At 36.6% G+C, this 12,997-nt stretch overlaps 1 protein-coding gene across 7 annotated transcripts in view; it reads right to left on the bottom strand.

Moving 5' to 3' along the window:
• Positions 1–12,997, bottom strand: part of ERBIN (erbb2 interacting protein) — a 122,697-nt gene that overhangs the window by 42,278 nt on the left and 67,422 nt on the right. For all 7 annotated transcript variants that reach the window (XM_072858788.1, XM_072858782.1, XM_072858785.1 and 4 more), the window contains 3 exons: positions 9,184–9,262; positions 8,314–8,403; positions 1,919–1,975 (listed from right to left, as the gene is read on the bottom strand). In XM_072858788.1, coding sequence (XP_072714889.1) covers positions 1,919–1,975; positions 8,314–8,403; positions 9,184–9,262 — 226 coding nt within the window. The remainder of the gene's footprint in view (positions 1–1,918; positions 1,976–8,313; positions 8,404–9,183; positions 9,263–12,997) is intronic.

Genomic DNA, 12,997 nt, shown 5'->3' with positions numbered 1-12,997 from the left:
GCCAGGTCAGCTGCTGCACAGTTGTATTACCCCAAAAGGCAGATTCACCTCTTGCATACTATGGACACCACAATGAACTACTTCTCCCCAGTGTACATCATACATAAGTAATGTATGTTTCCAGCGCCTCACTGTAGCAAAATGCATATACTGTACAGCATTATGGAGGTGCCACAGAGGACATCTTCCTGACAGCTGCTGTTCAGTTTTCCAGCAAGGATGAAACCCTGAAAACACTGAAGTCAACAAAAAAATTCCCAGCAACTTCACAGAAGTTGTGTTTGGCTTAAATACATTACAGCATTTGTTTAAATGTCTCTTATCACTACAAGAGACCTCCGTAAACTACTCATTTTAAAATATTGCATGTAATTCATGCTATTAGTGTTAATTAGGGCCATTAAGGTCAGCGTAATTTTATAAACAAAATCTGTATTAGCTATAAGTTTTAATTATAGCTGTTTCTCAGTTGGGAATAACTTAATTTACAGAGCTACTACCTCAAATTACATGTCCTCTGATTTTTTTCTACTGAAAATTAGTTATAGCAGAAAGAGCAAAGGAGGATAGAGAGTATTTATATCACATGAATGAGTAGAATGCTTCACACTTGGAAGATTTAAATTCACACTTTCTGATGCTATACATTTCATTCCAGACATGAGTTCTGGCATTTTTATACAGCAGATACCACAGTACAGTATCTAGGCACACAAAAAGGGAATTCCAATGGAACATACCCCTCGGTCATGTTGTAGGCATATAATTAGCTACAGTCACTAAGAAAACTGGCTGTTGTATTTGAAGGGCTTGCAATTCACACTTAAGCCTACTGCATGCAAGTGTCTGCTAGTATATAAGCTAGACAGAGTGAATATTCAATGGTTAGCTCTCCCTCTTCTCCACCAAAACATCTGACATCCACCAAAACCAGTACCTCTCTTTACCAGTTCCTGTCGCCAGAGGAGGACCCCTTTTACAGCACACCACCACACATTCAGGACTCTACAGCTGGTTATTCACGTGCCATCTTTGGGATCTCTGTTTCTCTCTTCATTGACCTTTTATACCTCTGTTAACCCATTTAGACCTCCAGGGTCCAAGTCAGAAAATTCAGAGCATTGCTCTACCTCATAGAAACAACAGGAACTGCAATACCATCAGCCTGGACTTGTTTGATGAAATGAGTGAGAATTGCAAGGCAGGGTTTAGAAAGATGATAGATTTTAAGAGAGAGGTACAATTGGATTTACTGTTAAAACAAATGCTGTAAGAATTTCCAGAACTATTTTACTATTACCAAAAACACATCTGAGGAATATGTTAAACAAGCCTGTTGCATTATAGAATAGGTACGGTGTAACAGAATCCATGCAACACAGTAACGAGTTGTTACTTTCTTCAGCCCTGAAGTATATTAAACTAAAAAAAGTGTTCAAGTCACATGAATCGCATTCCTTCAGTAATTCTAAGCCAGCATCTCAAACTCCGCATTTGATTCAGAGATAATGATCTTAGTTACCAATGCCTAAGTCTCAGACACTAAGCCATCAGAACAGTACCCAGACAGGCATCTCAGCAGCCATACAATATTGCGTGCAAGAAGCATCAGACATCTTGGAACGATCATCCTGAGGTGCACACATGCTGACTTAAAAGCTCAACAGGTGGATCAGAAATCCACAGAGCTGGACAGGGACAGAGAAAAAAAAAAATAATCTCTGAATAGGCAGACCAGTCAGTCTGAAAAGAGATATAATTTCAGCAGTATGAAAGGGAAGTTCCTTGTGAGAACTTAGTCCAGTTACTTAGCTACACATTTTAAGCTGTGATCTACTTTTCAATATGTACTATATTATTAGTGTAACTACAGAAAAAACCCTCCAAAGTAGTTTAAATAAATGTCATTCATACTTACTTTGGCAATATTTTTAACTGGTTTTCTCTAAGTTCCAATATCTGGAGTTTAGTTAATCTGTAACAGAAAGGCATAACAAATTATCACAATATACTGTATTTTATGACAAAAGCAATTGCTGAACTTATTTGCTGAATTTTAAAAAAAGATCTACAAGTTTGAAACATTTTTTCCATAAGAATAAAAATGTGTTTTGTGCATAAATCTGCATGTTATTTTAAATTCATTAAAATAACAATATTAATTTAAATTAAATGTTATTTTAAATTAAATTAGGGGTTGGTTTTGGTAAAGCAGCAAACAAACTAGATCTTGTCTGCTTTTCTGCACCTGTTTGAACACATTTGTTTTCATTCATCGCAGAGATTTTAAAGCACTTAATTGGATTCATTATGGTTACATGTTATCATCATATACAGAAGTACATAGGAAGTAATAGAAGAAAGGTAGGATCAGTCCGCACAAGTTAAGATGCTGAAGTTCTAATACTGGCAAGGTATCAAACCATTTCATATAACAAGCCTCATCAGAGGAATACCTGTGGTCTTCCACATGGTAAAAACAACCTTTAAATTCCTCTTGGATTTCCTTCCATATCCTCTTTCTAGTCAGCTTCTTAATCCATTTTGATATTTCTGTTAGAAGGCAGTTTGACCTTTCTTTCAGTAAATCCTTGGTTGCAAGATAAATAACCCTAAATCCCAAACTCAACTGCTTGGCCAAGATAAGTCCTAAGCAATCTTGACACTCAAGGAATGTACCATCCCCGGTGGAATTTTTTGCATCAGGACAGCAGAGACAAGACTATCTCTTTGTTAATGAAATGCAGAAACTGAGTTTGGTTTAAATACACACAGGATTGTAAAGACAAGAGTTCTACATGTGACCCACTAACAGTCCTTGTACAACACAAAATACGGCATTAAGCTCCCTGACTCAAAAAGGACCAGTCTTTCCTGAAGGTGCTTAACTGAGTACATTGTAAGGACAGAGAAAAAAAACTTTAATTTTGATTAAGTAGTAAGTACTATACTTAAAGCAAAAATAGAAAGCTGAAAACAGTATTTATTTTTCCTCTAGACATTCGCTCATTTTTGGATGCATTTGAAAGTAGCAATCTGCTGCGCCTATGAATAACCTAAGAATATAACAGTCACCTTGAAACAGAGCAGAGATCAACGCAGCCCGGCACTGCAAGCAGTACTTGCCATCTGGTAGCAACTGCTGGAGGGGAACCTCCTCCCCCCAGCCTCTCAAAGAAAAATGATCATTCTAACAGTGCTGAAAGAATATCCTAATAGAAGTCCAGTTCATGGTAATATCACTGCTGTGAATCTAGGACATAACTGGAAAGGACTTCCTAGCCTTCTTACCCTACCTGCAGCCTAAGATACCAATTTGTGACAAAAGAGAAGTTGTTTGTTTAAGCACTCTCAGATCTGAAGGGTCATTTTGGGCTTGGACTTCTGAACCCAGGAACAACCAAACACTGCATTACACTCCAGTTGGTGTTTTGCTTTGAGGGCAAGGAAAATAGCTACACAGTTTGTAGGTTTTCTTCACAACACAAGTATGCAGTCAAATTTCTCAGCTGAAAGCAGTAGAAGCAAACCTCCATTCATATGCTAAGCTATATATGCACACCACCACTTTGTTCACTTTAGCCAGAACTGACTACACTACACTTCTAATAAGCTCATTCTCTGAACTTAAAGACTGCCTTTGGGGATAGAAAGCTTCATAGCTCTGTGACCTTGTTTCATGTTCTACTCTTTCTTCAGCTAACCCCAAGAAATTGGAGATACAAATATCGAATTCTTACATGTAGAGCTACATAGAGGCTACTAGGGAAACATTTTCAACCTCTCCTGGCTAGGAGATACAGGCTGTGTCTAAACTAGTAATTCTCTTGCTGTAATTGATGAGAAATATTGGACTGAAGCAGTTGTCACTTCTTCCATTATGACTGGAAGGGTTAATTCAAGTTTAATATAATAATACACATCAAATACTCAGCCTCGCTGCTCTTTAAATTGCTGGTGTAAACACCCATGCTAAGCATCTGAATAGCTATAATGGAATTGAAAAACTGGGGTTTAATTTGGAAAAGAAATACAGACAGAGAACTAGTCCACCTATACTAAAGGAAAAATAGAAGTCGTAGTAGCAGAATTTATGTTTCCTGTGCCATTCTATCACAAAGATTTCTCATACTCATATGGAAATCACAGAATCACACAGGTTGGAAAAGACCTTTAAGATCAGAGTCCAAATGTAAATATTTCATTTCTCAATTGTAAAAATCCATAACCACAGAAATATGTACACATCAACTAAACACAAAAGCTGTAACAGAGTATTAATCAACTTTAAGTATACCTGGTATAACAGTCTCAACAGAATTATTGTTGCAGTATTATTATTTAATGTAACCAACTTAGCCTGCTTTTAAAATGTAGCTCAACTTTTGAATAAAACAAAATCTCTACATGAACACCTTGCCAGGATAAGATCAATATTCTTCCTAAATCTGATTTCTTGAACTATACAATCTGTAAAAAAATATATAGCAGAAATATATAGCAGGTATACTTAGAAACTCACTGTTCAACAGCAGTCCTTCCTTGGCAAGCTAAAAATATTTCAGAGAAATGTTCTTTATTTTTCACCTCCTTTGCAGTTTTGCTAATGCAGAACATATTTTTTTGAAATCATAACTAAAATATAAAGGCAAGAGGACTGAAATATATGTATCCTATAGGAGGTTGTATTTGCAAAAGTTTCAGCCAAATTGCACTAAATTAAGTCCCCAATTTGATTACCACTGTACATTTGTGTAAAAAATTATCCAAAGTAGATGCTACTAAAAATATCTACTACTGCAAAAACTACTGGCAAATTGTTGAGAAAGAAGATTAAAAGTGAATTCTTTGCAACACCACAGTAAAAAGTCTCTGGAAGCAACACCCCATTACAGACAAGATTCTCATAGTTTTTAGAATGACGCTGAAGAGAAACTCCTTGCTTATCTTAAACACCCATCAGTAAATAATGTTTCCCTTTAAAAGCCCTGTCTCAAAATTAGCATGCAGTGAGCTTCAAGTTTAGAATGCTCTGCTTGTATACTTATATTTAAGTATACGAATATATATGATGTATTTAGATACAACAGATATGGTTTTCTTAGCAATTCTCAGATTTCTGTGCACTGGCATAAAGGCTAACTCTGGGATCCATGCCAATATTAATGCGTTCAGATGAGAATTTGGGAGTGGAGGAAAAAGAACACTTTATCACTTCAGAATTCTGAAGGAACTGGCACATTTAATCAAAAGTCCAGTGATTTTTAATAAGTCTAACAGGCTGGACCTGTACAACATCACTGAAGGAGAGCAAGTATGTGATGCTCATAAAGAAGGGGAAAAAAGATTTCATAATCTTGACCTCAATAGTATGCAAAGCTTTAGCACAAATTTTGAAGGTGAGAATAAAGCATGGAGGTAAATGTAATAAAATGCTGCATGGTATACTAAAAGTAGTTTGCATTGCACAGTTTTCTTTCCTACACATCAGGCTGAATGTTACTGACAGAGGTGCTCAAAGACCCATTTTGAGACTATCCTGTCCAGTATTTTTTAACAGCAGTCTTAAACGATAGGAAAAATGTTTAAGTTGGCTGATGCCACAGAAGATAGTCACAGACAATACAGTGAATTATTAGGACACTGTAGGGAAACAACCTGTACAATCTTAAGGACTGAAAAAAATAGAAAAGGGATAAGATGTCATAGCACCAAGCCAATACTCATTATTTCCTTGTAGAGTCACCAGCCATTTCTAACCAAGCTTGTCCAATGCATTAGTCGATCATTTGGGAAACAACACTAGGCAGCTGCAAAAAGGGCTAGTGGAACACTAGAGCATAACCACAGACGTTTCCAAGAGAAACAAGAAGATAATCATGACATTGTACAAGCCATGAAGAGATCTCAATCTGAATTCTAAATATAACTACATGTCATCATCCTCTGTCAAAAAGAAGATGATGAATTCTAACTGAAACTCGTTCCAAGATATATTAATATAACCAGGCACAAAGGAAAACCTGCCATATCAGAGGGAAACAGAATTTTGTTTAGTCTAACAAACTAAAAGAGGGATATGAAAACACTATAAAAACAGCAGGTGAGAGAATGTGGGATAACACTGATGAGAGATGACAGCAATTAAACTGTGGAACAAATGAATACAGTCAGAGAGAAACTGATGTGGGAAACCAGGTTTCTAACCTGAACTGCTGGAACAGAGACCCTGATACATGGAGCATAAAACCCTCGCTAGCTTTAATATGGCATTGGCTTAGTTTTTAAGAGGCATTATCGCCTATAGCTGCTAGTAAGAGCAGGCAACAGAACTCAGTTACTTCATGTGTTCCCATGCAATGAAAAGTAATAGCTCTAAGGCCATATACAAAAGAATTGATGCACCAAATTGGAAGAAGCTGAAGGCTTGTCCTTTATGGGAATAACCAACAATGCTCTAAATATCCCAAAAGTTTCTACCAGAGCTTTTTTGCTTGTTTGTTTTTTAAAAAAGTATTCCCATATTCTGAAGTACAAGTTAAAAGACCTTTTGCACGAGCAAGCGTTTATACCTAGTTAAAGTTGTGGGGTGGCAGAGCAGTCTGATCACTTACAGAACAGAAGTACTCAATGTCAAAGGGGTCTGAACCTTACTTTGAAGTGAGTTTACCAATTCATTGTTTTCTAATTTATTTGATCTAAACATTATCTTCCTATAGAATAGTATTTATTCTGTGCAATACCATTATTAGCAGGTAAACTTATATAAATCGTTTGAATTCATTTAAAAACAGCTGATGAGAAAAGTCTCATTTCATTCTCCTAGCTACAGCCAGGATGCTGCAAGTCACTCTCTATATTTTAAAAACCAAGGCTGAATTCTTCATAGCTATTAAGAGAAACGCTACACTGGAGAACTGGCTTTCAAGTTGCCTTCAGTAACTGATTTTTCTTAAGCTGTTAGTAATTAATAACTTCACCATTTCCCTAACCATTAAGTATTACAGAAGTGGACAGTGATGAAGAAAAAATTATAATGAGGCTTTTTTTAAACTCTGTGTAAGATTAACTACTTATAAGACCAACTGTGTCAACCTGAAGTCTTCAATTTAATCTGTAGTGCCTGATTTTTAAGAAAATTTTGCCATTTGGTTAGACTATTAAAAAGCACAACATAAAAATGTACAGGCAATCATTAAAATGCCAACAAGTAAAGACTATGCATCTTCCAGATATTTCGTCTTCAACCTTAATGAAGGTTTTTGAAATGCAAACTTTGTGTACTAGAAACAAGCACGATAATTAATGCTCCTGCATCATAAGCAAATTTTTTTCTTAGCTGAGTGTGTAACAGGATCTGGTGTTTCTAATTGTTCATCAGGGAATGACTAATAACTGGACAGAGAAGAATAGGCCAACAACTCCGATCACAGATGACTAATAAACTAAGTCATTAATGGACTGATCCGCCAAACTTCTGAAGCACTATTTGGAGGCTTTTCTAATTTCTTGTAAACTGTGCTGATCCAACTATAACCATACAGCCTAAGGCAGCTGCTTTCACACAGCAATATGCCTGGTGAACTAATAGCTGTATTTCCTGAAAGAGAGGCTTGCTGGACATGGGATGGGGTAGGAGAGTGACAATGTAGGAAAGAGAGCATAAGAGTGAAGAGAGGGGGGAAAAAGCAGAAATTGCTAAATCAGCATAATAAGTAGAACAGGATGAACAATGCTCATCTAGGAGTCTTCCTTTTAACAGTATTTTCCTTTCACTTTTGCTCCCAAGATTTAATCCATTTCAAAGAGGTAGGGGTTTAGTATTTGTCTTGTATTTAAGCTATTACATGGAACAATTTTGCTTAGTCACCACACTGTAAATATGCTAAGCCTTTCAGAAAGATTCCTGACAATAAGGCACTTGAGCATGAAGGAATCTGTGCATCCAGGAGAGGACAAGTGGAATTACAGATGTCATTATTTGCTTTACTCCAATTACTACATGATACACAACCCATATGTCAGAAATACTAGTCTCCCGTACTTACCAGACTTGTGCTGTAAAAGAAGCAAGTCTGTAAATGAGTTATTTCTTGGCTCTTTATAATAATTCCATCTGTCCTTCAAAAGCCCAATTAAAAAATAGTGATAAAGATTCAGGGTTTTTTTCTGTAACTAATATGTAGCATAAATGGATTGTTAATGTACACTTCTTCCCCTTCTCCAGTTCACACTTTGCTTGAGAAGCAGCAGAAACTGCTCTGCATAAATTTAAAACTAAATGTAGACACAAAGTTTCAAAATTCAACTTACCTGCCAAAATTGGCTGGCAAAAACTCAAGAAAAGCATCATTCAGGTACAGCTGCGTTAGGTTTAACAGTTGGGAAAATCCATCTGGAAGCCTATATAGAAATAAAATAATGTAGTGCCTTTGTTTCAATTATATTCAGGCCATTAAGTCTTATTTTCTTAAGCAACAGTATAGTATTGAAATCCTACATATTGATAACATTAAAATTAAGGTGGTACCAGAAGATCTACCAAACTGCACTAGATACTTGTTCTCTGTAAGATTAGTTTCAAAATTATTTTTAAGTATTGAGGACAATATCTACGGGCAATAAAAACTACAAACAAATGTAGTCTTGCTATGTATTTGTGATCTCCTGACACCTAATGTGGAGGAGGCATTCATTAGAGACAATAAGATAAATTAAAACCTACGCAACACCTTTTTTACCCCCAGAAGAGTTATGTTGCGCAAAGTTTGTATCTCAGGCAGTGCTACTTCTGGCAAATTAATTTTGTCACTATTGAAGGTGACAGGGAAATCTACTCATATAAGATAAGTTTCAAAACCAGTGGTAGAGGCTTTAGAGTAAAATTCATTACTGTTACTACGAAAAAAACTCTTTGCATATTTCTCTACATTCACAGAGAAGTGATGGACTTAAAGGTGAGAAAGCCACTTGGTATAACGCAGGATTGCCCACGTAGCCTATTAACTTGGGAAAAATACTTTAATGACATAGCTATACTGTATCACAGCGCAATAAGTTAATGAAAGTACTTCTCAGGTAACTCTGTTCCTTGCCTCCAAGAGTTGGTGCATGTCTGGGGCAAGTTTGAGACTCAGTGGTGTTTGCACAAGATACAAAACATAAAAAAAATTACAAACTTACTTTGAAATTGGATTTACACTGGCCTCAACAACTGTCAAGACTTTACAGTTTTTTATATTTTCTGGAAACTCCTGTATGCCTGCAAGACACAGGGAGAGGTAGGGAAACAGTCTTAAATTATCAGACTCCATCACAGGCATAAAAATGATGCACATAAAACCACTAACCATAAAAACTTGAATTCATTTAGGAACCAGTAGACTGGTTCTCTGATATTTCATTTTAGATACAGTTTTCATTAAAGAAATACTCTTATGCAGTATCAATTCTTTTACTATTCTATTCCCAAAGCATTTCATATTGCACCTTAGCAGGCAGCTCACCAAGCAGCATTGTAGAGACACAGTACACTAACAATTCCCACTGCTTATTACCAAATATCAAAGTACTGGTACTTTCTAATGTACTTCAGATCAGGGCCTCAGTCCCTTTTTTTTTTTTTTAAAAAGGCATTCATACACATGGTAGAACAAAGTTTCCAACAGGATCTGTTTGTCAAGTGCATGGCTTGTATGACATCCAGGTGAAATGGTAAGGCTTCAAATCCTGAAGTATGCTTACAGCATTCATGGTTCTGCATAAATATCCCAAAATGTGACATATGCCTGCTGTTAGCTTCAGATAATTCATAGAGAAGGACAAAAATGCTGCAGACACACTTATGTCTGAAAATTAAAACAATAAGGAACCTCTTTTTCCAAGGTTATCTCCAGAAACACCAGAGTGAATTTGCAACCCACATATCTGCCAAATTTGTATTTGTCAGAAACTGACAAAAGAGGCTTTGAAAAGAGAAGACAGGTATCCACCGCGTCAGTAGGAAATCAGTACTGAATCATTCTCCTGCCCAAGACTTACACCTAAATCTTTACTATAGCATAAAAACAAACAAAACCATGGTTATCACAATTGCAATTGTTTTTGCAATGTATCACGACATTGTTCTTGTACCATGAAACAGGTGGTTTTGTTTCAGATAAACTTGTCCTAAGTATAACAACCATTCATACTGCAATCCTTCCACTTGGATTAAGAATACACTATTTTTTCAATAAAAACGCATATGCTAGTAAAATAAAGTTAGTTTAAAACAATTGTTTTTTTCAGGTAACAGAAAACGTAGCTCTTTGTCTTTCAATGAATGCATGTAATTGTGTCTGCTTCTAGAGTGCTTTATCAGGTGTGTGGAGAGGGCAGCCTGAACCCAGAGAATGAGACCACTAAGAAGGAACTGTACTCTGTTGATGCTTGCTGTTAGCCTAGTGAGAGTGTGAAATTTCATGCTGCTCCAAGCAACGTTAACTCTCTTACAGTCCAGCTGCAGAGAGAAAGACAAGGGCAGCGCATCTTCTCGTTCAGACTGGCAGGTGGGACTTGGTTATGTCTCTCCATGTATCTGTTCTGAGAATACCGAAGCAGAAAAAAGGGGTGAAGCATCAACTGCTAAGTAATGTTTTTACTTACATAAGAAATTACACAATTTCTGATGACAGCTTAGAGTTTGGTTCTTTCTATGTTTGTGCAATAACAAGACTGACCTGGTGCATTAGGACTTAAGAGATGGCTATCCCAGCTGACAAGAAAAGTAGTCACAAACCACATATTTTCATATTAAGTCTATTTGTGACATTGAGGGGCAAACTCACCATGCTGACTTTGCCATAAATTCAGCTTAAGTAGAAACACCATTTCTGTCAAAGTAGACTTTTAGGTCTTTCTTGACAGGAATCTGTTTGTCATACTAAATGGTTGAAACTATTACTCTTGACTCATACCAGGTGTTGTACTCTGTTATTGAGAGGTGAAAGGCAAGAAAGGCACACTAAGCCACACAGTTAATCCAGGCATTTAAATACCTCTAAGTATCATGGATCCTTTTGGGAAATAACTTGTTGAACTTGAGAACAATAAAATATAGCAGAGGGGACCAGGAGAAATTGAACCATCAGCTGTAATACAGGCCAAGATTTCTGACATTTCTGGTTTACTACCATGTGTGTTCATGTATATGCACACATGTGTAAATAAAAATACAGCTTTATATATATGGCTTCAGCCATGTGAAGTTTACTGGGGCTGTGAATGGAGTTGAAGCAGAAGACGACGACAGCGGATACTGATTCAATTCACTTTATCGCTCTCTCAGTTCAAAATCAAAACTAAAAAGGTAATACTTATAATGTAATAAAGCTTTATTTCTGGAACACAGCAGTGATATTTTCAAGTTCAAAGATAGGTTTAAAGACAGATTAGAAAGCTACCATAGAAAGACTAGAAATCTATCTTATCTATTGCTGTCATATAATCTTTGTATTAAGAGAAACACATTTCCAAGAAATTTAAATATACATGATCTTAATTCCAGTTGTAGCAAGAAGCTTCTTTCACCAAACAAGAATATCTAAACATACTGATGGAAAGCATCTAACATGACACAGTATCCTGAGCCACAACAGTTGACCAAAAATCTAGCACAAGAGGCCTGTATAGATGAAGTTATGGATGATTTGTATGAAGTCTTCTATTGTCTAAGAAGTATATCAAGACCTCTTTATTGCTGATGATATAACTTTACCTTCTTAAAATGTCTACATTAACCAGAGTAAACCACTGCTAAGCTCTGCCTTGGAGGCAGAGTTGTGCTTCAGACTCACTCTGTGCCATTAGTTTTTCTGTTTGAATCACAAGAGATTTTCTAAGCTTAGTTTTTCTGAAAGATGGTCACACTACTGGCCTTGGCTTGGTCCTTGGATGAAAGATTGCTCTGGTCCAACATGTTAAACCTCATGTTTTTAATATTAATATTAGTTTCCATTGCCTGTGTCAAGAATTCATTGAAGCACAAAGACTTACATCTGCAATAACTACCTAGAAAACAAAACACACGGCACATCTGCTAGAGAGGAGAATGTCAATGTAAACTTACTCTCAAAAGAACAGCCAAATAAAATATTAGCTATCCAAATACAGACATGTTAAATCAGCATGCTTTTGTACATAATCAGAGGACTCTACAGTAGTCTCTTGTTTGACTATGCCTTGGGCAAGAGGTAGCAACAGTTTTAACAACAAATTAACAACAGAAATTCAACTGATATGAGAAAGCTAATAATGAAGGAGCCCATAAGTTTAATTTTGCTTCCTCTTAGAGCCAGGATTGTTATGGTATGCCACCATCTTTACCTACCTCACTGAACACTTCAGGATGGATAAATGGCAGCCATCATTCAAAAGAGCAGTAAATTGGGAATGATAGTATGAAATACACCTAATGTTTGTGGTACACATTCAGAAGAGGGAAAAAAATTAGGAGACTGCTCCTCTCTACCATGTGATAGGAAGCTGCATTTACTAACTGACTATACAACAACCTTCAGACACTCACTTTTACTCAGCTATATTCCTCCTGCATACTAGAAACATGCAGTTACGGTTGGATTAGTATTCTTTCAGTTCTTCCACCAAGAAAGCAAATTTAAAAAGCAAGTAAGAAAGAAGAATAAGTAAGAAGGCAGAGAGACACTGGAAAAGGAGATGAGAGAATGACAAAGGGCTGTAAGGAGCACTTTATAAGAGGATCTGTTCCTTCTTTCTCTGCTTTCCACCTATCCTTCATGTCCTGAATCTTCTTCCCCATTAAGGAAGCTCAGCAAATCTCGATGGTCTCCATGACCACGTCTTTCCACACTTCTTTTGTAGCCATTTGATAGCCACCCCCCACGAGCATCTGATCAAATGAGCACTGCAAATTGAGATCCACATCCCTTTCTAACTTCTGTTTTTCTTTTGGGTTTTTTACTGCTTCCTTTATACA

The sequence above is a fragment of the Ciconia boyciana genome, chromosome 4 (genome assembly GCF_034638445.1).
Source record: "Ciconia boyciana chromosome 4, ASM3463844v1, whole genome shotgun sequence".
NCBI classification, from domain to species: Eukaryota; Metazoa; Chordata; class Aves; order Ciconiiformes; family Ciconiidae; genus Ciconia; species Ciconia boyciana.
Note: the sequence above shows the minus strand (reverse complement) of the source record. Positions and strands in the feature narration are given on the sequence as shown.